We start from the raw sequence: 27043 nt of genomic DNA, 5'->3' as shown, positions 1-27043 counted from the left end.
GCACATGTACTCAGACCTGAAATAAATGTTGAAGAAAGAAACACGTGAAAATGCTTTAATTTCGGTTTTTCTCTCTTGTCTTCACTCAGTGGAGTGTAACAGAAGAAGTCAAGATGAAATGAGGGCCAGGCGCGGTGGCTCACGCCTGCAATCCCAGCACTTTGGGAGGCCGAGGCAGGCGGATCACGAGGTCAGGAGATCGAGACCATCCTGGCTAACACGGAGAAACCCCGTCTCTACTAAAAATACAAAAACTAGCCGAGCCTGGTGGTGCGCACCTGTGATCCCAGGTACCCAGGAGGCTGAGGCGGGAGAATCACTTGAACTCGGGGGGCAGAGGTTGCAGCGAGCCGAGATCGTGCCCACTGCACTCCAGCCTGGGCGACAGAGTGAGACTCTGTCTCCAAACAAACAAACAAAAACTCCTCAGAGAATCCAGTCCTAGGGAAATGGAACACGGACGGAACTGGGGGCTCACAAAGTGGGGAAGATGGTCTTAGAGCATTTTGGACGTCCTGCCTTGGGGTTTACGTCGCAACGTTCAGGCAGAAAAAGGAGCTGGGAGACCATCTCCTCCAGCAGTTGGCTCCCATCCGCCATCAAGCCTTTGAACCGAGAGACCCACGTGGGGGAAACTGAGCGTAAGAGCATCTTCGTTAGGCGGTGAGGTTGGGTCTTCAGAGGTTCCTGGCCCTACCATCACTGGAGAGGACCATCCCCGTCCATGGTGGTGTGGAGTCCCCGGGACACTCCCCTCGGTCTTTAAACGTCAACGTGGACCCTGACGTTGACTTTTGCCAGTTGTCTGTCCATCATAACGCCACATACGAGCCGTCATTCATCACAAAGGTGAAGCCCCCAAGAGTGACCACATCACCGCCTTGCAGGGGCGGCTGGTGGGGAAGCGGGAGGGATCCCCCAGAGGTCTCTTTGTCCTCGGTCCGTGGGTCCAGCGTCCTGGGTGACTCGGCTTCCGTCTTGGCCAACTGGACCACCAGGGACTCCTCAGGGCCACCTTCTGGCTCTGCACCTGCCATCTTGTGGAGGTGGGCCACGTTCTGGGTGTCTGTGATCCACTCCTACCACGAGGAAACACGCGAGCTCAAACACAACGGACACACCACAGACAGTGTCCACATGGTACCCACCACAGACGTCCCTGGAACCGGGCAGCCTCCCACGGAAACCATGCCATTCCCAATGGAACAGAAAAGCTCTCTCGTCTGGGAGGTCTAAATCCCCAGACAAGAGCTTTGGTTGTGTAACTGGGATTGCGGGTGTTCACCACCGCACGTGGCTAATTTTGTATTTTTAGTAGAGACGGGGTTTCTCCGTGTTGGCCAGGCTGGTCTCAAACTCCCAACCTCAGGTGATCCGCCCGCCTCGGCCTCCCAAAGTGCTGGGATCAAAGGCATGAGCCACCGTGCCCGGCCCCCAGAAATAAAATTCTAAGCCCTCCAACAGGCTGACGGACTCTCCACTGGGTCAAGGTGATTCCAAAGTTATCTTAAAACCTAGTTGGAGACATCACGGGAAGTCAGAGTTGGACATGCTTCCTTCTACCCTGTTCCCTTTGAAATTCAGACACAACCAAGCAGCATTAAAATCAACACACAGGCCGGGCACGGTGGCTCATGCCTGTCATCCCGGCACTTTGGGAGGCCGAGGTGGGTGGATTTGAGTTTGAGACCAGCCTGGACAACATGGTGAAAACCCACATCTCTACTAAAAATACAAAAATGAGCCGGGTGTGGTGGCGGGTGCCTGTCATCCCAGCTACTCGGGAGGCTGAGGCAGGAGAATTGCTTGAACCCGGGAGGTAGAGGTTGCAGTGAGCCGAGATCACGCCCCTTTTATTTCCTCTTTCCTTTCTTTCTTTTTTTTTTTCTTTCTCTCTTCCTTTTTCTTTTCTTTCTTTCCTTCTTCTCCTTCTTTTCCTTCCTTCTTTCCTTCTTTCTCTTTCTTTCTCTCTTTCCCTTTCTTTCTTTCTTTCTCTCTCTCTTCTTTCTTTCTTTCCTTCTCTCTCTCTCTCTCTTTCTCTCTTTCTCTCTTTCTTTCTTTCTCTCTTTCTTTCTTTCTTTCTTTCTCCCCTTCCTTCCTTCCTTCCTTCCTTCCTTCCTTCCTTCCTTCCTTCCTTCCTTCCTTCCTTCCTTCCTTCCTTCCTTTCTCTCTCCCCCTTTCCTCCCTCCCTCCCTCCCTCCTTCCCTTCCTTCCTTCCTTTTTTTTTTTTTTCCTTGGCAGAGTCTGGCTCTGTCCCCCGGGCTGGAGTGCAGTGGCACAATCTCAGCTCACCACAACCTCTGCCTCCACGGTTCAAGCGATTCTCCTGCCTCAGCCTCCAGAGTAGCTGGGATGACAGGCACCTGCCACCACGCCCGGCTAATTCTTGTATTTTTAGTAGAGACGGGGTTTCACCACGTTGACCAGACCGGTCTCGAACTCCTGACCTGACGTGATCCACCTGCCTTGGCCTCCCAAAGTGCTGGGATGACAGACGTGAGCCACCGCGCCCAGCCCTAAATATCGTTCTCTAAAAGCGTCGGTCAGGGAGATACGAGTGTGGGCACGATGCACCTGCTTGGTGGATAGGAGAGGAGATGCAAAGAGAGGGCAGATACCTGGAAGTTCCCTTGGTGTATCTCAAAGAGCCCAGGGAAGGTGGATTTCGGGTCTGGCACGCTGGGCATGAGAAACTTCTTCACTCTGAAATAGAGACGGAGAATGTGGTCAGGTCAGGCACTGTCCCCCAAGCCGGGCTGGGAAGAAGCACGTGCAGGGTACGGACCCCGGGGAGAGACCAAGAACGGCAGGGCAGGGCCTTCCGCGTGGATACACGTGTCTCCTCACCCTCCCCAGGGACCCTGCCTCTGGGGTCCTCACAAAGTTTCCCCCAGGAGGCTGGGCGCGGTGGCTCACGCCTGTCATCCCAGCACTTTGGGAGGCCGAGGCGGGTGGATCACCTGAGGTCAAGAGATCGAGACCAGCCTGGCCAACATGGTGAAACCCCGTCTCTAGTGAAAATACAAGAAAAAAATTAGCCAGGGCACCTGTAGTACCAGCTACTCGGGAGGCTGAGGCAGGAGAATGGCGTGAACCCGGGAGGCGGAGGTTGCAGTGAGCCGAGATCGCACCATTGCACTCCAGCCTGGGCGACACAGTGAGACTCTGTCTTTAAAAAAATAAATAAATAAAAATACAAAAATTAACTGGGTGAGGTGGCGGACGCCTGTAATCCCAGCTACTCGGGAGGCTGAGGCGGGAGAATTGCTTGAACCCAGGAGGTGGAGGTTGCAGTGAGCTGAGATTGCGCCACTGCACTCCAGTCTGGGTGACAGAGCGAGACTCTGTCTTAAAAAAAAAAAAAAATACAAAAAATACAAAAATTAACTGGGTGTGGTGGCGGACGCCTATAATCCCAGCTACTCGGGAGGCTGAGGCGGGAGAATCGCTTGAACCTGGGAGGCGAAGGTTGCAGTGAGTGAAGACCATACCATTGCACTCCAGCCTGGGTGACAGAGCGAGACTCTGTCTTAAAAAATATAAAAGTTCCCACCGGGAATAAGGTGTGATGGACAGTGAGCCACGTCCTGTGCACACCACGGATTTGCATTAAATACGTGATTATTTGCACCTTGTTGACGAGATGGGCTGAAACGAGACCGTCACTCTTGAAAATTCCTGTGTTGAAATTCTAATCCTCAACCTCACAATGAAACTATATTTGGAAATGGGGGAGGGGGTCTCTAACAAGGTGATGATGGTAAAATGAGGTCACTAGGGAGGGTCTGTTTGAACAGGGCTGAGGTCTTTATAAGAAGAGGAGGTTGGCCGGGTGCAGTGGCTCATGCCTGTCATCCCAGCACTTTGGGAGGCCAAGGCAGACGGATCTCCTGAGGTCAGGAGTTCAAGACCAGCCTGGCCAACATGGTGAAACCCTGTCTCTACTAAAAATACAAAAATTAGCCGGGCGTGGTGGCGCACACCTTTAGTCCCAGCTATTCAAGAGGCTGAGGCAGGAGAATGGCTTGAACCTGGGAGGCAGAGGTTGCAGTGAGCCGAGATCGTGCCACTGCACTCCAGCCTGGGTGACAGAGTAAGATTTCATCTCAAAATAAATACACACATAAATAAATAAATAAGAAAATGACTCAACTCCCCAGCTACTCGGGAGGCTGAGGCAGGAGAATCGCTTGAACCGGGGAGGCGGAGGTTGCAGTGAGCCGAGATCGCACCATTGCACTCCAGCCAGGGAGACAGAGCGAGACTCTGTCTGAAAATAAATACACACATAGATAAATAAGAAAATAACTCAACCTCCACATTTTTGAAAAGCTCTCTCTGGGGTCTGAAAGAATATTGTTTCGGCTAGATCTCTAACTGGATCCAAAGCTGAAAATTCAGTCACAGCTTGAGCAACGACAATATCAGAGCTTGTACAATTCTTGCTGCCGTCACCAAGCTGCCCAGCTTTACCTGGGCTTCTTTTCTTTTTGAGAGATGGAATCTCGCTCTGTCACCGAGGCTGGAGTGCAGTGGTGCAGTCACAGTTCACTGCAGCCTTAAACTCCTAACCTCAAGCCATCCTTCTGCCTCGGCCTCCCAAGTAGCTGGGACTACAAGAACATGCTACCATGCCCGGCTCGTTTTCTGTTTTCTTTCTTTCAGACAGAGTTTCACCCTTGTTGCCCAGGCTGGAGTATAATGGTGCAATCTCAGCTCCCTGCAACCTCCACCTCCTGGGTTCAAGCGATTCTCCTGCCTCAGCCTCCGGAGTAGCTGGGATGACAGGCGTGTGCTAGTGCACCCGGCTAATTTTTATATTTGTAGTAGAGGTGGGGGTTTTGGAATGTTGGCCAGGCTAGTCTCGAACTCCTGACCTCAGGTGGTCCACCTGCCTCGGCCTCTTAAAGTACTGGGATTGCAGGCATGAGCCACTGCACCTAGCCAATCTAATTTTTTTGTTTTGTTTTTTGTTTTGTTTTTTGAGACGAAGTCTTGCTCTGTCACCCAGGCTGGAGTGCAATGGCGCGATCTCGGCTCACTGCAACTTTCGCCCCCCGGGTTCAAGCGATTCTCCTGCCTCAGCCTCCCGAGTAGCTGGGACTACAGGTGCCTGCCACCACGCCCGGCTAATTTTTGTGTTTTTATTAGAGACGGGTTTTCACCATGTTGGCCACGCTGGTGGCCAGGATGGTCTCGATCTCTTGACCTCGTGATTCACCTGCCTCAGCCTCCCAAAGTGCTGGGATCACACGCGTGAACCACTGCGTCCAACCCTAATTTTTGTATTCTTTAGTAGAGATAGGATTTCACCATATTGGCCAGGCTGGTCTCAAACTCGTGACCTTGTGATCTGCCCGCCTCGGCCTCCCAAAGTGCTGGGATTACAGGTAGGAGCCACCGTGCCCGGCCCCTCCGAAATTTCTTGTAACGCACTGTCAGAAAAGTGGACGTTGTACTGGAAACTGAAGCCCAGCAAAATGATTCTGTCAGGCTGTTAATCTTTTCTCCCACTTCACAGATACTCTGCAAGCAAAATCCTCCACCCATGCCTGGCAGGATTCCTCCTTACCTCCATAATTTCCGTAAAGACAGAAGGAGAAGAGACACCATCAGAAGGATGGCCAGGCTGGAAACTAAAATAAATTTGGACAGCTTCGGTTTGGGAGTCATGTGTGTCTCTGGGCACGAATCTGAAACGAAACAAAAAGGCTGCTGTGCATTTTCAACATGATGGTTCGTCTCATCCCCAACCACCGTCCTCATTGTTTTGTGTTTTTTTTTTCTTCGTTGTTTATTTGTTTTTTTTTTTTTTTTTTTGTAAATATTAGTGTCAGCAAATCTTTTACTTACTTTTTTTTTTTTTTTTTTTTTTTTTGAGACAGAATCTCACTCTGTCACCCAGGCTGGAGTGCAGTGGCGCGATCTCGGCTCACTGCAACCTCCACCTCCCGGGTTCACGCCATTCTCCTGCCTCAGCCTCCCGAGTAGCTGGGACTACAGGCGTCCGCCACCACACCGGGCTAATTTTTGTATTTTTAGTAGAGACAGGCCTTAATTTTTTTTTTTTTTTTAATGAATGTTACTGTCAACAAATTTTCATTCCTATGGAATTTATCCTGGAAAGAGATACTGTGTCTCTGGACGAGAACACATCCCACAGCCACTGCCAGGAAGATACACTGAAGGCTGGGCCCGGTGGCTCACGCCTTTAATCCCAGCACTTTGGGAGGCTGAGGCGGGCGGATCACAAGGTCAGGAGTTTGAGACCAGCCTGGCCAATATGGAGAAACCCCGTCCCTACTAAAAATACAAAAATTAGGCATGCTTGGTGGTGTGCGCCTGTCACCCCAGCTACCCGGGAGGCTGAGGCGGGGAACGGCATGAACCCGGGAGGTGGAGGTTGCAGTGAGCTGAGATCGCACCACTGCACTCCAGCCTGGGCGACAGACTGAGACTCTGTCTCAACAAAAAAAAAAAAGAAGGAAAACTGGCCCGAGTGAAAGCAGGCAGGGAGCAAGGCAAGGAGCGGAATTGCTCATTGCTTTCAGATGGAGCCCCCCTCCCAAGAAAGCAGGACAGTGTCGGTGGCTATGGCTACTCCAGCCCGGTGACAAGGTTACGCGGCCCTGCTGTGTAACAAACATTACCGCGAGTCTCGCCTCTCTGCCAGCACATCACCTCTGACCAGTCGCTCGGGTACGTGTCTGGCCCATACACATCCTCCACGGCCTTCACCCGGGCCCGGAAAGCGTAACACTTCTCGGCATCCAAGTCTTCTATGGTGACATTGCAGGTATTTTCCTGTTTGGACTGGAGAAACACACACACAGACACACACACACACATATACACAATGATTAGTGATGTAACCTGTGAGTCTGGAGTTTTCCTTCCGGTGGGTTCATGGTCTCGCTGACTTCAAGAATGAAGCTGCAAGGCCAGGCACGGTGGCTCATGCCTGTCATCCCAGCACTTTGGGAGGCCGAGGCGGGTGGATCAGCTGATCTCATCCCAGCACTTTGGGAGGCTAAGGTGGGCGGATCAGCTGAGGTCGCCAGTTTGAGACCAGCCTGACCAACATGGAGAAACCCCATCTCTACTAAAAATACAAAAATTAGCTGGGCGTGGTGGTGGATGCCTGTAATCCCAACTACTTGGGAGGCTGAGGCAGGAAAATGGTGTGAACCCAGAAGGTAGACAGAGGTTGCAGTGAGCCAAGCTCGTGCCACTGCACTCCAGCCTGGGCAACAAGAGTGAAACTCCGTCTCAAAAAAAAAAAAAAGAATGGAGCTGTGGACCTTCTCGGTGAGGGTTACAGCTCTCAAAGGTGGTACGGACCCGAACAGTGGACGGCAGCAAGATTTATTGTGAAGAGCAAAAATTTATTGTGAAGAGCGAAAATTTATCGTGAAGACCGAAAATTTATCGTGAAGACCGAAAGAACAAATCTTCCACAGTGTGGAAGGGGACCCAGATGGGTTGCTGCTGCTGGCTGGGGCGGCCAGTTTTTAATTCCCTTATTTGTCCCCACCCATGTCCTGCTGATTGGTCCATTTTACAAACCTCTAGCTGGCTGCAGAGTGCTGATTGGTGTGTTTTTATGGCGCGCTGATTGGTCCATTTTACAAACCTCTAGCTGGCCACAGAGTGCTGATTGGTGCGTTTTTATGGAGCACTGATTGGTCCATTTTACAAACCTCTAGCTAGCTGCAGAGTGCTAATTGGTGTGTTTTTACAGAGCACTGATTGGTGCATTTTACAAACCTCTAGCTAGTCGCAAAGCACTGATTGGTGTGTTTTTATGGAGCACTGATTGGTCCATTTTACAAACCTCTAGCTAGCTGCAGAGTGCTGATTGGTGCGTTTTTACGGAGCGCTGATTGGTCCATTTTACAAACCTCTAGCTAGCTGCAGAGTGCTGATTGGTGCGTTTTTACGGAGCACTGATTGGCGCATTCTACAAACCTCCAGTTAGTCACAGAGCACTGATTGGTGTGTTTTTACAGAGCAGTGATTGGCGCATTTTACAAACCTCTAACTAGCTGCAGAGCACTGATTGGTGCATTTTTATGGAGCACTGATTCGTGCATTTTACAAACCTCTAGCTGGCCACAGAATGCTGATTGGTCCCTTTTTATGGAGCACCGATTGGTGCATTTTACAAACCTCTAGCTAGCTGCAGAGTGCTAATTGGTGCATTTTTATGGCTCACTGATTGGCACATTTTAGCAAACTTCTAGCTAGCCACAGAGTGCTGATTGGTGCATTTTTATGGAGCACTGATTTGCGCATTTTACAAACCTCTAGCTAGCCGCAGAGCACCGATTGGTGCATTTTTACAGAGCAGTGATTGGTGCATTTTACAAACCTCTAGCTAGCCACAGAGTGCTGATTGGTGCATTTTTATGGAGCACCGATTGGTGTATTTTACAAACCTCTAGCTAGTCACAGAGTGTGTATATGTGTATATATATAAGCTGTGCATATGAGGTGTGTACATATATGTGTGTATATATAAGGCATGTATATATGTGTGTATATATGTGTATATAAGCTGTGTATATAAGGTGTGTATATATGTGTGTATATATGTGTATATATAAGCTGTGTATCTATATGTGTATATATGTGTGTATATATGTGTGTATATATAAGCTGTGTATATAAAGTGTGTATATATGTGTATATATAAGCTGTGTATCTATATGTGTGTTTATATATGTGTATATATATAAGCTGTGTATATTAGGTGCGTACATATGTGTGTGTGTATATATGTGTATATAAGCTGTGTATATAAGGTGTGTATATATGTGTATATATAAGCTGTGTATCTATATGTGTATATATGTGTGTATATATCTGTGTATATATAAGCTGTGTATATAAAGTGTGTATATACGTGTGTATATATGTGTATATAAGCTGTTTATATATGTGTGTATATATGGTGTATGTAAGGTGTGTATATACATGGGTATAAATATTTGTATATAAGCTGTGTATATAAAGTGTGTATATATGTGTGTGTTTATGTGTCTATATAAGCTGTGCATACCCATGTGTGTATATATGTGTATGTATATAAGCTATGTATACAAGGTGTGTGCATATATGTGTGTGTATATGTGTGTGTGTATATAAGCTATGTATACAAGGTGTGTACATATATGTGTGTGTGTATATGTGTGTGTATATATAAGCTATGTATACAAGGTGTGTACATATATGTGTGTGTATATAAGCTATGTATACAAGGTGTGTACATATATGTGTGTGTGTATATGTGTGTGTGTATATAAGCTATGTATACAAGGTGTGTACATATATGTGTGTGTATATAAGCTATGTATACAAGGTGTGTACATATGTGTGTGGGTGTGTATATGTGTGTGTGTATATAAGCTATGTATACAAGGTGTGTACATATATGTGTGTGTGTATATGTGTGTGTGTATATAAGCTATGTATACAAGGTGTGTACATATATGTGTGTGTGTATATAAGCTATGTATACAAGGTGTGTACATATATGTGTGTGTGTATATGTGTGTGTATATAAGCTATGTAAACAAGGTGTGTACATATAGGTGTGGGTGTGTATATGTGTGTGTGTATATAAGCTATGTATACAAGGTGTGTACATATGTGTGTGGGTGTGTATATGTGTGTGTGTATATAAGCTATGTATACAAGGTGTGTACATATATGTGTGGGTGTGTATGTGTGTGTGTATATAAGCTATGTATACAAGGTGTGTACATATGTGTGTCGGTGTGTATATGTGTGTGTGTATATAAGCTATGTATACAAGGTGTGTACATATGTGTGTGTATGTGTGTGTATATAAGCTATGTAAACAAGGTGTGTACATATATGTGTGGGTGTGTATATGTGTGTGTGTATATAAGCTATGTATACAAGGTGTGTACATATATGTGTGGGTGTGTATATGTGTGTGTATACAAGCTATGTATATAAGGTGTGTACATATATGTGTGTGTATATGTGTGTGTGTATACACACATATATGTAGATACACAGTCATGCATTGCTTAACAATGGGACGTGTTCTGAGAGATACTTTGTGAGGTGACTTCTCCATTGTGAGAATATTGTAGAGTTTATTGAGACACACCTCGCTGGTCTAGCCCACTGCACACCTAGGCTGTATAGCAAATTGTTCCTGGGCTACGCACCTGTACAGCACGTTACTGTACTGAGCAGTGCAGGCAAACCTAACGCAAGTATTTGTGTATCTAAACATATCTAAACATAGAAAAGCTACAGGAAAAATAGGGTAGAGAAGAAACTAATTGGGACACCTGCATAGGATAATATCATAGCCGTGTGATAATCACAGGGCACGACCGTGATACATGCTGTCTGCTGACGACAAAAATATCCTTAGGCAGCACATGACACTGTGTGTGTCTGTCTGTGTGCGTCTGTGTGTCTGTGTGTGTGTCTGTGTGGTGCATATCTGTGTTTCTGTGTGTCTGTGTGTCTGTGTCTGTCTGTGTGTCTGTGTGTGTGTGCGTGTCTGTGTGTTTCTGTGTGTGTCATTGTGTGTGTCTGTGTGCCTGTGTTTGAGTGTCTGTGTGTGTGTGTGTGTGTGTGTGTGTGTGTGTGTAGAGAGACAGATATGTAGAGATAGAGATAGAGGTGGGACTAGAAGTAGATAAAGAAAAGATAGATAAATAGATGAAACAGAGAGATGATAGACTTGATAGATGATACATAGATAGATGATAGATAGATGATAGATAAATAGATGATAGATAGATAATACATAGACAGGTGATAGAGAGAAGTAGACAGATAGATGATATATAAATAGATAGAGACAGATAGATGATAGATATATAGATACATATGTAGATAGATAAATACATAGGATAGTAGATGGTAGAATAGAGAGAGAAAATAGGTAGGTAGATAGAGATGATAGATAGATGAGCTAGATAGAGATAGGAATGATATACATAGATGATTGATAGTACATAGATAGATAAAAGACAGTTGGTACATAAAATAGATATGGATTGAGCAATAGAGAGATAGAACAAAGAGAGTTAATCGATAAACTAGATGATAGATTGAAAGACAGAGACAAAATAAAATGATATAGATAGATGATAGATTGAAAGAGAAAGACAGATAAAATAGAATGAGATAGATAGCAGATTGAAAGAGCTAGAGAGAGATAAAATAGAATGATATAGATAGATAGATGATAGATTGATAGATAGATAGATAGATAGATAGATAGATAGATAGATAGATAGATAATAGATCAAAAGATAGAGATAGAGGTAAAATAGAATGGTTAGATAGATAGATAGATAGATAGATAGATAGATAGACAGATAGATAGAAAGAGATAGAGTCAGATAAAATAGAATGAGATAGGTAGATAGATAGATACATACATACGTAGATAGATGCATAGATGATAGATTTAAAGAGATACAGAGAGATATAATAGAATGATATGGATAGATAGATAAATTGAAAGACAGAGAGAATGATATAGAGATAGACAGATAGATATAGATAGATCATAGATAGATAGATAGATAGATAGATAGATAGATAGATGATAGATAATAGTTTGAAAGACAGAGATAGAGATAAAATAGAACAATATAGATGATAGATCGAAAGACAGAGATAGAGGTAAAATAGAATGAGATAGATAGATAGATTGAAAGAGCTAGAAACAGATAAAATAGAATTAGATAGATAGATAGATAGATAGATAGATAGATAGATAATAGGTTGAAAGACAGAGAGAAAGAATGATATATATAGAGAGAGAGAGAGAGAGAAAGAGAGAGAGAGAGAGAGAGAGAGAGATGTATTATTGGTTCTCTTTCTCTGGAGACCCCTCAGAGACACAGAGAGAAATGCGAGCTGGACTAGAGCTGTCTCAGGAAGAAACAGCAGAGTGGAATTCAGGCAGGTGTAGACAAAGGGGACCCGGGGGTCTGATTGAAGAGCGAATCCCACAGCTCGCACCTGGGGGTCGCCCAGCCACCATCGCCCTGAGTCACGGCCGCCCGGCTCACCTGCCACTCTGTGTCGAAGGGGCTCCGGTACTGAACCTCATAGAGGAGACCCCTGTAGGACAGGTCAGAACACGTCACCGTCACCGCGTCCTGATGCCACGAAAAGCTCACCTGCTTCAGGGAACTGGGCTTCACTGAGAAGAAATAACAGAAGCTTCATGTTACAGACAGTGACATCCCTCCTCTCTGAGATGACTATGACAGGCTTACTTCATCCCCTTTCTCTAGCGTGTACCCCTCCCTTCCCTTAACACCTGATGGGGCTTGGGGTTCGCCCATCTTCATTACTTTTATAGGAGAAGCTTCCACCAGAGCTCCGAGAACCTGTTAGGTTTGTGAAGGAACTGTCTAAAATTCTGTGGAAAATGTCCTGTGTGTCTCTTACAGGCTAAATTATGTCCCCCACAAAAATACATGTTAAAATCCCAACTCCCTAGAAACTCAGAATGGGACTGTATTTAAAAATAGGATCCTTTGGGAGGCCGAGGCGGGCAGATCACCTGAGGTCAGGAGTTCGAGACCAGATTGACCAACATGGAGAAACCCTGTCTCTGCTAAAAATAGCAGATTGAAAGAGCTAGAGAGAGATAAAATAGAATGATATAGATAGATAGATAGATAGATAGATAGATAGATAGATAGATAGAAACTAGCCAAGCATGGTGGTGGGCGCCTCTAATTCCAGCTACTCAGGAGGCTGAGGCAGGAGAATCGCTTTAACCCCGGAGGCAGAGGTTGCGTGAGCCGAGATCATGCTATTGCACCCAGCCTGGGCTACAAGAGCAAAACTCTATCAAAAAAAAAAAAAAAAAAAAAATTCATCTGGCTGGACACAGTGGCTCACACCTGTAAATGCAGCAGTTTGGGAGGCCAAGGCGGGTGGATCACAAGGTCAGCAGTTCAAGACCAGCCTGGCCAATAGGGTGAAACCCCGTCTCTACTAAAAAAATACAAAAATTAGCCGGGCGTGGTGGCACACGCCTGTCGTCCCAGCTACTCGGGAGGCTGAGGCAGAAGAATTGCTTGAACCCGGGAGGTGGAGGTTGCATTGAGCCGAGATCGCGCCACTGCACTCCAGCCTGGTGACAGAGCGACGCTCCATCTCAAAACAAAGTCGGGGGGAGGGGATCATTATAGATGCATTTAGTTAGTTAAGATGAGGTCATACCGGAGAAGGAAACATTCTAAATGCAACGATAGGTGTCCTTGTAAGAGACAGAAGAGGAGACACAGACACAGAGGAGGAGGCCACGTGGAGACGGAGGCAGAGACTGGAGTGATGCGGCCACAAGCCCAGGGACGCCTGAAACCCCTAGAAGCTGGGAGAGGCAGGAAGGAGCCTCCCCTAGAGCTTTCAGAAGGGACTGGATACAACTGTAATGCATTGAATGGTGATCCCTAAAATACATGTTTGTGTCCTGTTCTCCATAATCTGTGGATGGGACTTTATTTGGAAATAGGGTCTTTGCAGATGTAATTAGTTAAGAATCTTGACATGAGATCATCCTGGAGTAGGGTGAGCTCTAAATGCAATGACAGGTGTCCTTGTAAGAGACAGAAGGGGAGACACAGACACAGAGGAGGAGGCCACGTGGAGACGGAGGCAGAGACTGGAGTGATGCGGCCACAAGCCCAGGGATGCCTGGAGCCCCCAGGAGCTGGGAGAGGCAGGAAGGATCCTCCCCTGGGGCCTCTGGAGGGAATGGGGCTCTCAGACACGTCCATCTCACTGGGAGAGAATAAGTTTCTGTTGTTTTAAACCTCCCGTTTGTGGTGACCTATTAGAGCCCAGGAAACGCACCCAGTATCTACGAGTAATTTCGCGAATAAAGAGTTCACCGTTCTCACGGGATTCTGAAACAGATCCGTTTCCCCTACCTCTGAAAAATAAAAAAGGAAAAAGGAGCCACAGCCTTACAGAATTCTAGGATAAAGAAGAAACATTTTAGAAAGAGGGTTTCCCTACAGCCAGTTCTCAACGCACATAAGGAAACCTGCCAGGTGCAGCGGCTCATGCCTGTCATCCCAGAAATCTGGGAGGCCAAGGCAGGAGGATCTGTTGAGCCCAGAAGTTCGAGATCAGCCTGGGCAATATGGTGAGACCCCAGGTCTACAAAACATGAGAACGTTTGCCAGGCATGGTGGTGTGTGTCTGTGGTCTGAGCTACCCTGGAGGCTGAGGCGGGAGGATCGCTTGAAAACAGGAGGTGGAGGCTGCAGTGAGCTGTGATTGCACCACTGCACTCCAGCCTGGGCAACAGAGCAAGACCCTGCCTCTCAAAAAAAAAAAAAAAGATAAAAAATCCGGTGAGTGGGATGACGGTGAGAGACTATTTTCTGCTCCCTGTGTGTGTGTGTCTGTGTCTGTGTGTGTGTCTGTGTGTGTCTGTGTGTGTGTGTCTGTCTGTGTCTGTGTGTGTGTGTCTGTGTGTGTGTCTGTGTGTGTCTGTGTGTGTGTATGTCTGTGTGTGTGTCTGTGTGTGTATGTCTGTGTGTGTATGTGTGTGTGTCTGTGTCTGTGTGTGTGTCTGTGTCTGTGTGTGTGTCTGTGTGTGCGTGTGTGTCTGTGTGTGTGTGTCTGTGTGTGTCTGTGTGTGTGTCTGTGTGTATGTGTCTGTGTATCTGTGTGTGTCTCTGTGTGTGTGTCTGTGTGTGTCTCTGTGTGTGTGTCTGTGTGTGTGTGTATCTGTGTGTGTGTCTGTCTGTGTGTGTGTATCTGTGTGTGTCTGTGTGTGTGTCTGTGTGTGTGTATCTGTGTGTCTGTCTGTCTGTGTGTGTGTATCTGTGTGTGTCTGTGTGTGTGTATCTGTGTGTGTGTGTCTGTGTGTATGTGTGTGTGTGCGTGTGTGTGTCTGTGTGTGTGTGTGTCTGTGTGTGTGTGTCTGTGTGTGTGTGTGTGCGTGTGTGTGTCTGTGTGTGTGTGTGTCTGTGTGTGTGTGTGTGCGTGTGTGTCTGTGTGTGTGTCTGTGTGTGTGTGTCTGTGTGTGTGTATCTGTGTGTGTGTGCGTGTGTGTGTCTCTGTGTGTGTGTGTCTGTGTGTGTGTGTCTGTGTGTGTGTCTGTCTGCGTGTGTGTGTGTGTGTGTCTGTGTGTGTGTGTGTGTGCGCGTGTGTGTGTGTGTATACACAGGGCACCAGAGGGCAGCATCTCTAATTAATTCCCTTATTTTATGTATTTATTTATTTGAGATGAAGTTTCCCTCTTGTTGCCCAGGCTGGGGTGCAGTGGCTGGATCTCAGCTCACTACAACCTCCGCCTCCCGGGTTCAAGTGATTCTCCTGCCTCAGCCTCCCGAGTAGCTGGGATGACAGGTGCACGCCACCACGCCTGGCTAATTTTGTATTTTTAGTAGAGACGGGATTTCTCCATGTTGGTCAGGCTGGTCTCGAACTCCCCACCTCAGGTGATCCTCCTGCCTCGGCCTCCCAAAGTACTGGGATGAAAGGCGTGAGCCACCGCGCCCGGTCTTATTTATTTTTCAATAATGAATTTATAAATCGCCCAGGCTGGAGTGCAGTGGCGTGATCTTGGCTCACTGCAGCCTCTGTCTCCCGGGTTCAAGCAATTGCCCTGCCTCAGCCTCCCGGATAGCTGGGATTACAGGTGTGCGCCACCACGCCCAGCTAATTTTGTTTATTTTTTAATTTTAATAGAGACAGGGTTTCACCATGTTGGCGCGGCTGGTCTCGAACTCCAGACCTCAAGTGCTCCGCCCGTCTTGGCCTCCTATAGTGCTGGGATTACAGGCGTGAGCCACCGCGCCCAAGCTTTAATTCATTCCCTTAAATCACAGTCATTTGGTCTCCCCACTGGGGAGATTCATCCCCGACTAGTGTGTGTCTAAGTGGGAACTTTCTAGAAGGTCGGTTCCTCCTTACTTGGAGTCAAGAACTGGGCACTGGGCTCCAGTGGCCAATGGTCCATGAGGTTGCTTTTCAGAATTTACTGAAACTAACTGAAGGTGACGAGCTGAAAGAGTACTGAAAAGTGTGCTGGGCTTGCTTTTCAGTAGTTACGGTAATCATTGATCCCGCGACTGGCGTGAGCTTGCTTTTCAGTACTTATGGTAATAAGCTGAGGGAAGTACTGAAAAGCATGGTGAGCTTGCTTTTCAATAGCTACAGTAATCACTAATCCAGTGACTTGTCTGAGCTTGCTTGTCAATACTCATGGTAATCAGCTGAAGGAAGTACTAAAAAGTAGGCTGGGCATGCTTTTCAATCGTTACGGTAATCATTGATCCAGCGACTATCATGAGATTGCTTTTCAGTACTTAGGGTAACCAGCTGAAGGAAGTACTGAAAAGCGTGATGAGCTTGCTTTTCAATGGCTACAGTAATCATGGATCCGGCGATTTTCATGAGCTTTTCAGTACTTACGGTAATCAGCTGAAGGAAGTCCTGAAAAGTATGCTGGGCTTGCATTTCAGTAGTTACGGTAATCATTGATCCAGCGACTATCATGAGATGGCTTTTCATTAAGTACTTAGGGTAATCCGCTGAAGGAAGTACTGAAAAGTGGGCTGAGCTGGCTTTTCAATTGTTACGGTAATCATGGATCCGGCGTGAACTTGTGACTGGCATGAACTTGCCTTTCATTACTTACGGTAATAAGCTGAAGGAAGTACTGAAAAGCGTGGTGAGCTTGCTTCTCAACAGCTACGGTAGTCATGGATCCGGCGATTTGCGTGAGTTTCAAGTACTGAAAAGTGTGCTGAGCTTGCTTTTCAGTTGTTACGGTAATCATTGATCCGGCTACTTGCATGAACTTGCTTTTCATTACTTATGGTAAAAAGCTGAAGGCCGTACTGAAAAGCGTGGTGAGCTTGCTTTTCAATAGCTACGGTAATCATGAATCCGGCGATTTGCATGAGCTTTTCAGTACTTGTGGTAATAAGCTGAAAGAAGTACTGAAAAGCGTGGTGAGCTTGCTTTTCAATAGCTACGGTAATCATGAATCGGGCGATTTGCATGAGCTTTTCAGTACCTGTGGTAATAAGCTGAAAGAAGTACTGAAAAGCGTGGTGAGCTGGCTTTTCAATAGCTACGGTAATCATGAATCCGGCGATTTGCATGAGCTTTTCAGTACTTGTAATAAGCTGAAGGAAGTACTGAAAAGCAGGGTGAGCTCACTTTTCAAGAGTTAACGGTAATCATGGATCCGGCGATTTGCAGGAGCTTGGTTTTCAGTCCTTGGGGTAATAAGGTGAAGGAAGTACCGACAAGCATGGTGAGCTGGCTTTACAATACTTACGGTAATAAAAGATCCAGCGACTGGCGGTGAAAACGGGGTGCGTCCCGTTCCTGATGGAGAAATGGAGAATATCGTCTTGCTGCTCTGCGTCTAGGAGGCACCCCGAAGTGTGGCCTTCCTGGAGAATGTAGACAGAGCACTGGTCATAGGCCTCATCTCGATGGAATCTGGGGTTTAAAATGATGACCATTTAGCAACCGTGCTTTATTTATTCATTTATTTATTTAGACATGGGGTCCTGCTCTTGCCGCCCAGGCTGGTGCAATTTCAGCTCACTGCAACCTCCGCCTCCTGGGTTCAAGCAATTCTCCTGTCTCAGCCTCCTGAGTAGCTGGGATTCACAGGCACCCGCCACCATGCCCAGGTAATTTTGGTAGTTTTACTGGAGACACGGTTTCACCGTGTTGGCCAGGCTGGTCTCGAACTCCTGACCTCAGGTGATCCACACACCTTGGCCTCCCAAAGTGCTGGGATTAGAGGTGTGAGTTAGCACGCTGACCTTTTTTTTTTTTTTTTTTCCTTTTGGACGGTGTCTTGCTCTGTCCTTGAGACTGGAGTGTAGTGACGCAATCTCGGCTCACTGCAATCTCTGCCTCCCGGGTTCAAGCGATTCTCCTGCCTCTGCCTCCTGAGTAGCTGGGATTACAGGCACCCGCCACCATGCCCAGGTAATTTTTGTGTTTTTAGTAGAGACGGGGTTTCGCCATGTTGACCAGGCTGGTCTCCAACTCCTGACCTCAGGTTATCCTCCTGCCTCAGCCTCTCAAAATGCTGGGATGACAGGCGTGAGCCACGACGCCCAGCCTGGACATTTCTTAAAACAGCGTTTAATCAATCTAATGGCCGTTCCTTCACGCTGCATTCTCACCGTGGCCTCCGTCCGGCCAGGTTCCCTCCTCACTAACTTCACTGACCCTTCTTTACAGCTAACTACAGCAACACCTGTCCAAACAGAAAACCTTACTCTCTCATAAATATTTAAACGCCTTGTGTGTGTCACCAGGTGCAGGTGTAGAGTTCGAGACCACCCTGACCAACATGGAGAAACCCCATCTCTACTAAAAATACAAAAATTAGCCGGGCGTGGTGGCAGGTGCCTGTAGTCCCGGCTACTTGGGAGGCAGAGGCAGGAGAATCCCTTGAACCTGGGGGCGGAGGTTGCAGTGAGCCGAGATCGTGCCACTGCACCCCAGCCTGGGCGACAAGAGAGAAACTGTCTCAAAAAACAAACAAACAAACAAAAAACCGTTGCATGGTTTCTGTAGTGTGTTGAATTGTGGCCGTCCATAAGCCATGCCCACGTCCCAACTCCCAGAAGCTGTGAATGGGATGTTAGCTGCAAATAGGGTTTTTGGAGACGTGATTAGATAAGCACTGAAATAAAATCCTCCTGGATTAATGTGAGCCCTCAATCTAATTAGAATATTTTTATAAGAGGAGGCCGGACATGGTGGCTCACACCTGTAATCCCAGCATTTTGGGAGGCTGAGACGGGTGGATCACCTGAGGTCAGGAGTTCGGGACCAGCCCGGTCAACATGGTGAAACCGTGTCTCTACTAAAAATAAAAACACAAAAATTTGCCGGGCGTGGTGGCAGGTGTCTGTAGTCCCAGCTACTCAGAAGGCTGAGACAGGAGAATCACTTGAACCTGGGAGGTGGAGGTTGCAGTGAGCTAAGATTACGCCAATGCACTCCTCTGGATTAATGTGAGCTCTCAGTCCAATTAGAATATTTTTATGAGCTAGCAAAGAAATACAGTGAAAAATACTCTTCTAAGAGACACAAGAGGATATACAGACACAGAGGAGAAGGCCACGTGGACACAGAGACAGAGACTGGAGTGATGTGGACACAAGCCCAGGGACGCCTGGAGCCCCCAGGAGCTGGGAGAGGCAGGAAGGAGCCTCCCCTGGAGCCTCCGGAGGCAACAGGATACAGCTGTAGTGGATTGATCTGTGTCCCTCAGAAAGATCTATCTGTGTCCTAATGCCCAGACCTGGAATAAGGCCTTATTCAGCAATACGCTCGTTGCAGATGCGATTAAGTGAAGGATCTGGAGATGAGATCCTCCTGGATGAGGGTGGGTCTTAAATCCAATGACAGGTGTCCCTCTGAGAGATAGAAGGGGAGACACAGAGATCTTGGCAGATGTAATTAAGGTCAATCTGGAGATTACCTTGTCCTGATGCAGATGGCCCTTAAATGCAAAATGCTATCATAGGTGTCTTTCTAAGAGACAGAAGAGGAGACACAGACACAGAGGAGGAGGCCACGTGGAGACGGAGGCAGAGACTGGAGTGATGTGGCCACAAGCCCAGGGACGCCTGGAGCCCCCAGGAGCTGGGAGAGGCAGGAAGGATCCTCCCCTACAGCCTCCAGAGGGAGACGCATATAGTTGAACTGGATTGAACTGTGGTTCCCTCAAAAAGATCTGTCTATACCCTAATATCCAGAACTTAACAAAGAGTCCTTATTTTGAAATAGGGTATTTGCAGATCTAATTAGTTAAGGATCTGAAGATGAGATCATTCTGGATTTGGGAGAGCCCTAAATGGAATGACAGGTGTCCTTCTAAGAGACAGAAGAGGAGACACAGACACAGAGGAGGAGGCCACGTGGAGACGGAGGCAGAGACTGGAGTGATGTGGCCACAAGCCCAGGGACACCTGGAGCCCCCAGGAGCTGGGAGAGGCAGGAAGGATCCTCCCCTAGAGCCTGTGAAGGGAGGAGAGTCCTGTCCTTGATTTTGGACTTCTGGCCTCCGGAACTAGGAGAATAACTGTTGATCTTAACTGCTTGGCGTATGGTACTTTGTTATGGCACCTTAGGAGACCCCTGCTTTCAGGAGGGTCTTTGCAGTAAAAGAATGACCGGGCACGGTGGCTCAGACCTGTAATCCCAGCACTTTGAGAGGCCGAGGCCGGCAGATCACGAGGTCAGGAGTTCAAGACCAGCCTGGCCAACATGAGGGAAACCCCGTCTCTAAGAATACAAACAAACTAGCCGGGCGTGGTGGCAGGTGCCTGTAGTCCCAGCTACTCGGGAGGCCGAGGCAGGAGAATCGCTTGAACCCGGGAGGTGGAGGTTGCAGTGAGCCGAGATCGCGCCACTGCACTCCCGCCTGGGTGACAGAGTGAGACTCCGTCTCAAAAAAAATAAAAGAATGTGCCAAGATCACATAACACTCTGGTTTTTCTGCACAGGGAAAAAAAAATGTCACCCAGAGTGAGACCAAGTGGCTTACCCCTCGTCAACAATGTCCAGGGAATTCCTGGATCAGGAATTCTTTTTTTTTTTTTTTTTTTTTCTTTTTGAGACGGAGTCTTGCTCTGTCACCCAGGCTGGAGTGCAGTGGTGCGATCTCAGCTCACCACAACCTCTGCCTCCAGTGGTTCAAGCGATTCTCCCGTCTCAGCCTCACAAGTTGCTAGGATGACTGGCACCTGCCACCACGCCCGGTTAATTTTCGTATTTCTCAGTAGAGATGGCGTTTCCTCATATTGGCCAGGCTGGTCTTGAACTCCTGACCTCAGGTGAGCCTCGGCCTCTCAAAGTGCTGGGATTAGAAGTGTGAGCCACCGTGCCCGGCCATTCTTTTACTGCAAAGACCCTCCTGAAAGCAGGGGTATCCTAAGGTGCCATAACAAAGTACCATACGCCAAGCAGTTAAGATCAACGCTCCCCGCGGTGAGTCTTACTTTCCAAGTGAGTTCATTTTAAAATTTCCCTGTTCTGTACACTTTCCCGTTTATCTGTTTTGCTATCAAACTGAAGAATCAACCACCCATGACTCAATGTATTGCAAAAACCCTTCCTCCAACACTGACACGCACGCTTCTGGGTGTCCAACTAAGCCAAGGTAAAAATAAAAAGACAGTCACATCAGGCAGACACAGGGTAGGAGGCAGCGCCGGGTAAGAGGCTGTGACACGTTTCAGAGAGTGAATCTTCCCTTCCCCGGCTGCCTAGCAGATAAGATTTCAAGTTCACCCACAGCCCTGGGTGAACAAATCTCTTAATCTCCCGTGAAGAATCTAGGTGATTTTCAGGCCGGATGCCGTGACTCACGCCTGTCATCCCAGCACTTTGGGAGGCCGAGGCAGGCGGATCCCATGAGGTCAGGAGTTTGAAACCAGCCTAGCCAACAGTACTAAAAATACAAAAATTAGCCGGGCGTGGTGGCAGGTGCCTGTCCTCCCAGCTGCTCGGGAGGCTGAGGCAGGAGGATCGCTGGAACCCGGGAAGCGGAGGTTGCAGTGAGCTGAGATCACGCCACGGAACTCCAGCCTGGGCAACAGAGCGAGACTCCGGCTCAAAAACAAACAAACCAACAAAAAGAAGGTAGGTGATTTTGAGCATGAGTCAGCCATCCCTTGGCAAAAAGGTTTGGGGTGATGAGCTTGCGGTTGTGGTGAGGGCTGAGGGTTTCACAGAACAAACATTCTGGCTTTACGAGTGTGACGCTTCACACTTTCATTCTCGGGCGTTCCCCAATCGCTGACGGCTCAGAAGAGCTATTTTGAGCCCCGGGCTGTGGGGTTTGCCTTCCAGGGTGGGACCACTTACTTGTAGTGGAAACTCAGGTTACTCCTGGGGTCGTGGCTGACATTCCATGTCACCTGCACCGTTTCTAGATTAAAGTAGATGATCTGAATCTGTACTCCTTCTCCTAGACACAGAAAGATGCAGGAAGTTCACTGTCAGGCAACTCTTTTATTTTTATTTTTTAATTTATTGTTGTTTTTGAGATGGAGTCTTTCCCTGTCGCCCAGGCTGGAGTGCAGTGTCGCAATCTTGGCTCCCTGCAACCTTCACCTCAGGGTTCAAGCGATTCTCCTGCCTCAGCCTCCCGAGTAGCTGGGATGACAGGCGCCAGCCACCACGCCCGGCTAATTTTTTGCATTTTTAGTAGAGACGGGGTTTCATCATATTCAACAGGATGGTCTGGATCTCCTGACCTCATGATCCGCCCACCTCAGCCTCCCAAAGTGCTGGGATGACAGGCGTGAGCCACCGCGCCCGGCGAGGCAACTCTAAAAACAGCTAGAAACTTACAGCACGGAGCCAGCACTTTCGTCCTAAGAAGGAGAGGCTGGTTTAAAAGGACAGAGATCTGGCTGGGTGTGGTGGCTCACCTCTGTCATCCCAGCACTTTGGGAGGCCGAGGCAGATGGATCAAGAGGTCAGGAGATCGAGACCATCCTGGCCAACACGGAGAAACCCCATCTCTTCTAAAAATACAAAAAATTAGCCGGGCGTGGTGGCGGGTGCCTGTAGTCCCAGCTACTCGGGAGGCTGAGGCAGGAGAATCACTTGAACCCGGGAGATGGAGGTTGCAGTGAGCGGAGATTGTGCCACTGCACTCCAGCCTGGGCGACAGAGTGAGACTCCGTCTCAAAAATAAATAAATAAATAAAAAATAAAAGAACAGAGGTCTGGCTGGGTACGGTGGCTCATGCCTGTAATGCCAACACTTTGGAAGACTGGGGCAGGTGGATCACCTGAGGTCATGCGTTTAAGACCAGCCCTGGCCAACACGGTGAAACACCGTCTCTACTAAAAGTACAAAAATTAGCCATGTGTGGTGGTGGGTGCCTGTAATCCCAGCTACTCGGGAGGCTGAGGCAGAAGAATCGCTTGAACCTGGGAGAAGGTTGCAGTGAGCCGAGATTGCACCACTGCACTCCAGCCTGGGTGACAGAGCTAGATTCCATCTCAAAAAATAATAATCAATAAAATGTCAAAGGACAGAGAAAACCAAGGTTTGTATGCACGGGTTACCCGTTAATTCCTTGAGCAAGAGCTGCAGAATACATAAAGCCTGGTCCAGAAGAGACAATGCCACCTTACATATCCACAGAAGATGTGTCATTGGATACACGATTGACGCTCACATCTGTGCAAGCCACTAGTGGGTGGACCTTACCCTTTGCAAAAACCTCAGAGACAAGTCAACAAGGGTACAATTATAGTTGCCTTTTTTTTTTTTTTTTTTCGAGACACAGTCTCACTCTGTTGCCCAGGCTGGAGTGCAGTGGTGCGATCTCAGCTCACTGCAACCTCCACCTCCCAGGTTCACACCATTCTCCTGCCTCAACCTGCTGAGTAGCTGGGACTACAGGTGCCCGCCACCGCACCTGGCTAGTTTTTTGTGTTTTTAGGAGAGACGGGGTTTCACTGTGTTAGCCAGGATGGTCTCGATCTCCTGACCTTGTGATCCACCTGCCTCAGCCTCCCAAATCTCAGCTAGGATGACAGGCATGAGCCACCATGCCTGGCTGCTTTTGTTTGTGCAAAAGGTAATGTTCACCCACTAGTGCCATGCACGGATACGAGCATCAGTCATGTATCCAGTGACACATCCCCTGTGGATACCTAAGGTGGCATCGGAAACTGTCCCCATCGATCCACCTGACTGTCTTTCTCAAAACACCACACACACCAACTTCAGAAATGGACCGGCTGGGCGCGGTGGCTCACGCCTGTAATCTTAACATTTTGGGAGGCCGAGGTGGACGGATCACCTGAGGTCAGGAGTTCAAGACCAGCCTGGCCGACATGGTGAAACCCCATCTCTATTAAAAACACAAAAAATGAGCTGGTCGTGGTGGCAGGTGCCTGTAATCCCAGCTACCCAGGAGGCTGAGGCAGGAGAATGGCTTGAACCCAGGAGGCAGAAGTTGTAGTGAACCAAGATTGTGTCACTGCACTCCAGCCTGGGTGACACAGCAAGACTCCGTATCAAAATAAACTAAACTAAAATAACAGAAATGGACCAAGTCTAAAGAAGTATTTCTATCTTTGCTAGGAAGTTTGCTTAGACTTTAGTAGCTCTGACGTTTCAAGAGGTCTGGGTTTGTAATTCCGAACACGGAGAATAGGAATATTTTAGAATTCAGCAAACATGCAATGATATTTTGGATAATGGCAGCCAAGTCTCTCACTGTCAAAGAAGTGAGTTACAGGTTTGGAAAGACAGGCTACAGTGAGCCTTATCATGTTGGGTTTTAAGTGGAGGTATCTGGAGGATAGATAGAGATAGACAGATAGATAGATAGGTAGGTAGATAGATAGATACATACATAGATACATAGATACATAGATAGATAGGTACATAGATAGATAGATAGATACATAGATAGATAGATAGATACATAGATAGATAGATAGATAGATAGATACATAGATAGAGACATAGATAGATAGATAGATAGATAGATAGATAGATAGATAGACAGACAGATAGTAATGTTAGATAGATAGAATTATATAGATGATGATAGAAATAGTTAGACAAACAGATAGACACAGATAGGTAGGGATTGATGGGTAGATGGATGAATCAATGGACAGGTGGGTGTTTAGATGGAAGGCAAGTGGATGGGTGGATGGATGCATGAATAAATGGATGAACAGATACATAGATGAATGGGTGGATGGGTGGATGGATGCATGAATAAATGGATGAACAGATACATAGATGAATGGGTGGATGGGTAGATGGATGCATGGATAGATGGATATGTAGATGTGCACATGGATGGGTGGATGGATGGATGGATGAGTGGATGAAAGTGTGGCTGAGTGCACGGGTGGATGGATGGTTTGATGGATGGGTAGATGGATGTATTGGTGGATGGATGGTGGATGGATGGATGGATGGATGGATGGATGGATGGATGGATGGATAAGTGGATGAAAGGGTGGGTGGATCGGTGGGTGGATGAGTGAGTGGATTGATAGATAAATGGATGAACAGATAGGTGAGTGGGTGGATGGATGGATGGATGGATGCATAGATGGATGAAAGGGTGGGTGGATGGGTGGGTGGATGAGTGAGGGGATGGATGGATAAATGGATGAACAGGTGAGTGGGTGGATGGATGGATGGATGCATGGATAGATGGATATGTAGATGTGTACATGGATGGATGGATGGATGGATGGATGGATGGATGGATGGATGGATGGATAAATGGATAAAAGTGTAGGTGAATGCATGGGTAGATGAATGGTTTGATGGGTGGGTGGATGGATGTGTTGGCATATGGATGGATGGATGGATGGATGGATGGATGGATGGATGGATGGATAAATGGATAAAAGTGTAGGTGAATGCATGGGTAGATGGATGGTTTGATGGGTGGATGGATGGATGTGTTGGCGGATGGATGGATGGATGGATGGATGATGGGTGGACAGTGGAAGGGAGGATGGATGGACGGATGGATGGATAATGGATGGATGGATGGATGGATGATGGGTGGACAGTGGAAGGGAGGATGGATGGATGGATGGATGGGTGGATGGATGGATGAAAGGATGGGTAGATGGATGGATGGATGGATGGGTGGATGGATGAGTGGATGGATGGCTGGGTGGGTGGATGGATGAGTGGATGGATGGCTGGGTGGGTGGATGGATGAGTGGATGGATGGGTGGATGGATGGATGGATGGATGGATGGATGATGGGTGGACAGTGGAAGGGAGGATGGATGGACGGATGGATGGATAATAGATGGATGGATGGGTGGATGGATGGGTGGATGGATGGGTGGGTGGGTTGATGGCTGGGTGAATGTATGAGTGGATGGATAGTTTGATGGATGAGTGGATGTATATATTGGTGGATGGATCAATGAATAATAGATGGATGATGGATGGGTGGATGATGAACGGGAAAAGATAGATGAGATAAATTGATGGATAAATTAAAATGAATATATCTACTGATCAATCAATCATAGATAAACACACACACGCAAACATACAGTTCCTAGTTCCGGCCACCAAAAGGGCATACAAGCCGTGGATATTCCAGGAGCAATAAATACAGTTATTATTCATGTATTTACTTATAAATACATTTCGTCCCAGCTACTTGGGAGGCTGAGGCAGGAGAATTGCTAGAACCCAGGAGGTGGAGGTTGCAGAGAGCCGAGATCGTGCCACTGCCGTCCAGCCCGGGCGACAAGAGCGAGACTCCGTATCAAAGAAAAAAAAGAAAAGAAAAGAAAAAAGAAACTTTCACACTCATTTTTTAAGTTTTACAAAACAAACAGTGCCTGGTTGCAAAGGAAACCACAAACCAAAATAGGACAAGAAGAGGGCACTTAAATAAAGGATATTTCATGCAGGCCAGTGGTGAAAGCTTACCTGTTGCTACTTGCCCCAAAGCCATCCAGCTTCCCAGCAGAAAGACAGCAGCTCCCCAGAGCAGAACCAACCGTGCCATGCCTGAAGCAGGCGTGGAGAGTGAGGTCCTCAGGAACCTGCCACAAGCAGATCGCTCATGACTCATAAGCAGAGGTCACCCTCGATTTTAAAAAGGCAGAAAGGAAATTAGGGAAATGATTACAGGCAGGAAGCACAGTGACGCTCGATTTTAAAAGATACGCTTGTCAAACACACACACACACACACACACACACACACACACACACACACACACACACACACAATCCATCCAGGGTCAGGATTACCACACACAGGGCTGAGCTGAGCCCTTCCCTTCCTTTCCTTCACCCTCCCCTCCCCCTCCCCCTTCCCCTCCCCTCCCCCTCCCCCTTCGTCTCCCCTCCCCTCCACCTCCTTCCCCCCTCCCCTCCACCTATCCCTTCCCTCCCCTCTCCTCCCCTCCCCTTCCCCTCCCCCTTCCCTCCCACACCCCTTCCCCTCCTCTCCCCTCCCCCTCCTTCCCCCTCCCCTCCACCT

General features: G+C 47.6%; 1 protein-coding gene across 1 annotated transcript; it reads right to left on the bottom strand.

Moving 5' to 3' along the window:
- Positions 1-43: 43 nt before the first annotated feature.
- CRLF2 (cytokine receptor like factor 2) lies at positions 44-26654 on the bottom strand. Its single transcript, XM_073013267.1, has 8 exons — positions 26486-26654; positions 21895-21997; positions 17327-17493; positions 12075-12208; positions 6651-6813; positions 5573-5693; positions 2619-2703; positions 44-1079 (listed from the first exon to the last, which is right to left on the bottom strand). Exons 1-8 carry the CDS (start codon positions 26628-26630, stop codon positions 813-815), a joined length of 1185 nt encoding a protein of 394 aa, XP_072869368.1. The 5' UTR covers positions 26631-26654; the 3' UTR covers positions 44-812.
- Positions 26655-27043: the final 389 nt, after the last annotated feature.

This window comes from Chlorocebus sabaeus, chromosome X, assembly GCF_047675955.1.
Source record: "Chlorocebus sabaeus isolate Y175 chromosome X, mChlSab1.0.hap1, whole genome shotgun sequence".
Lineage (NCBI taxonomy): Eukaryota > Metazoa > Chordata > Mammalia > Primates > Cercopithecidae > Chlorocebus > Chlorocebus sabaeus.
This window is presented reverse-complemented; position numbering and strand designations above follow the sequence as displayed.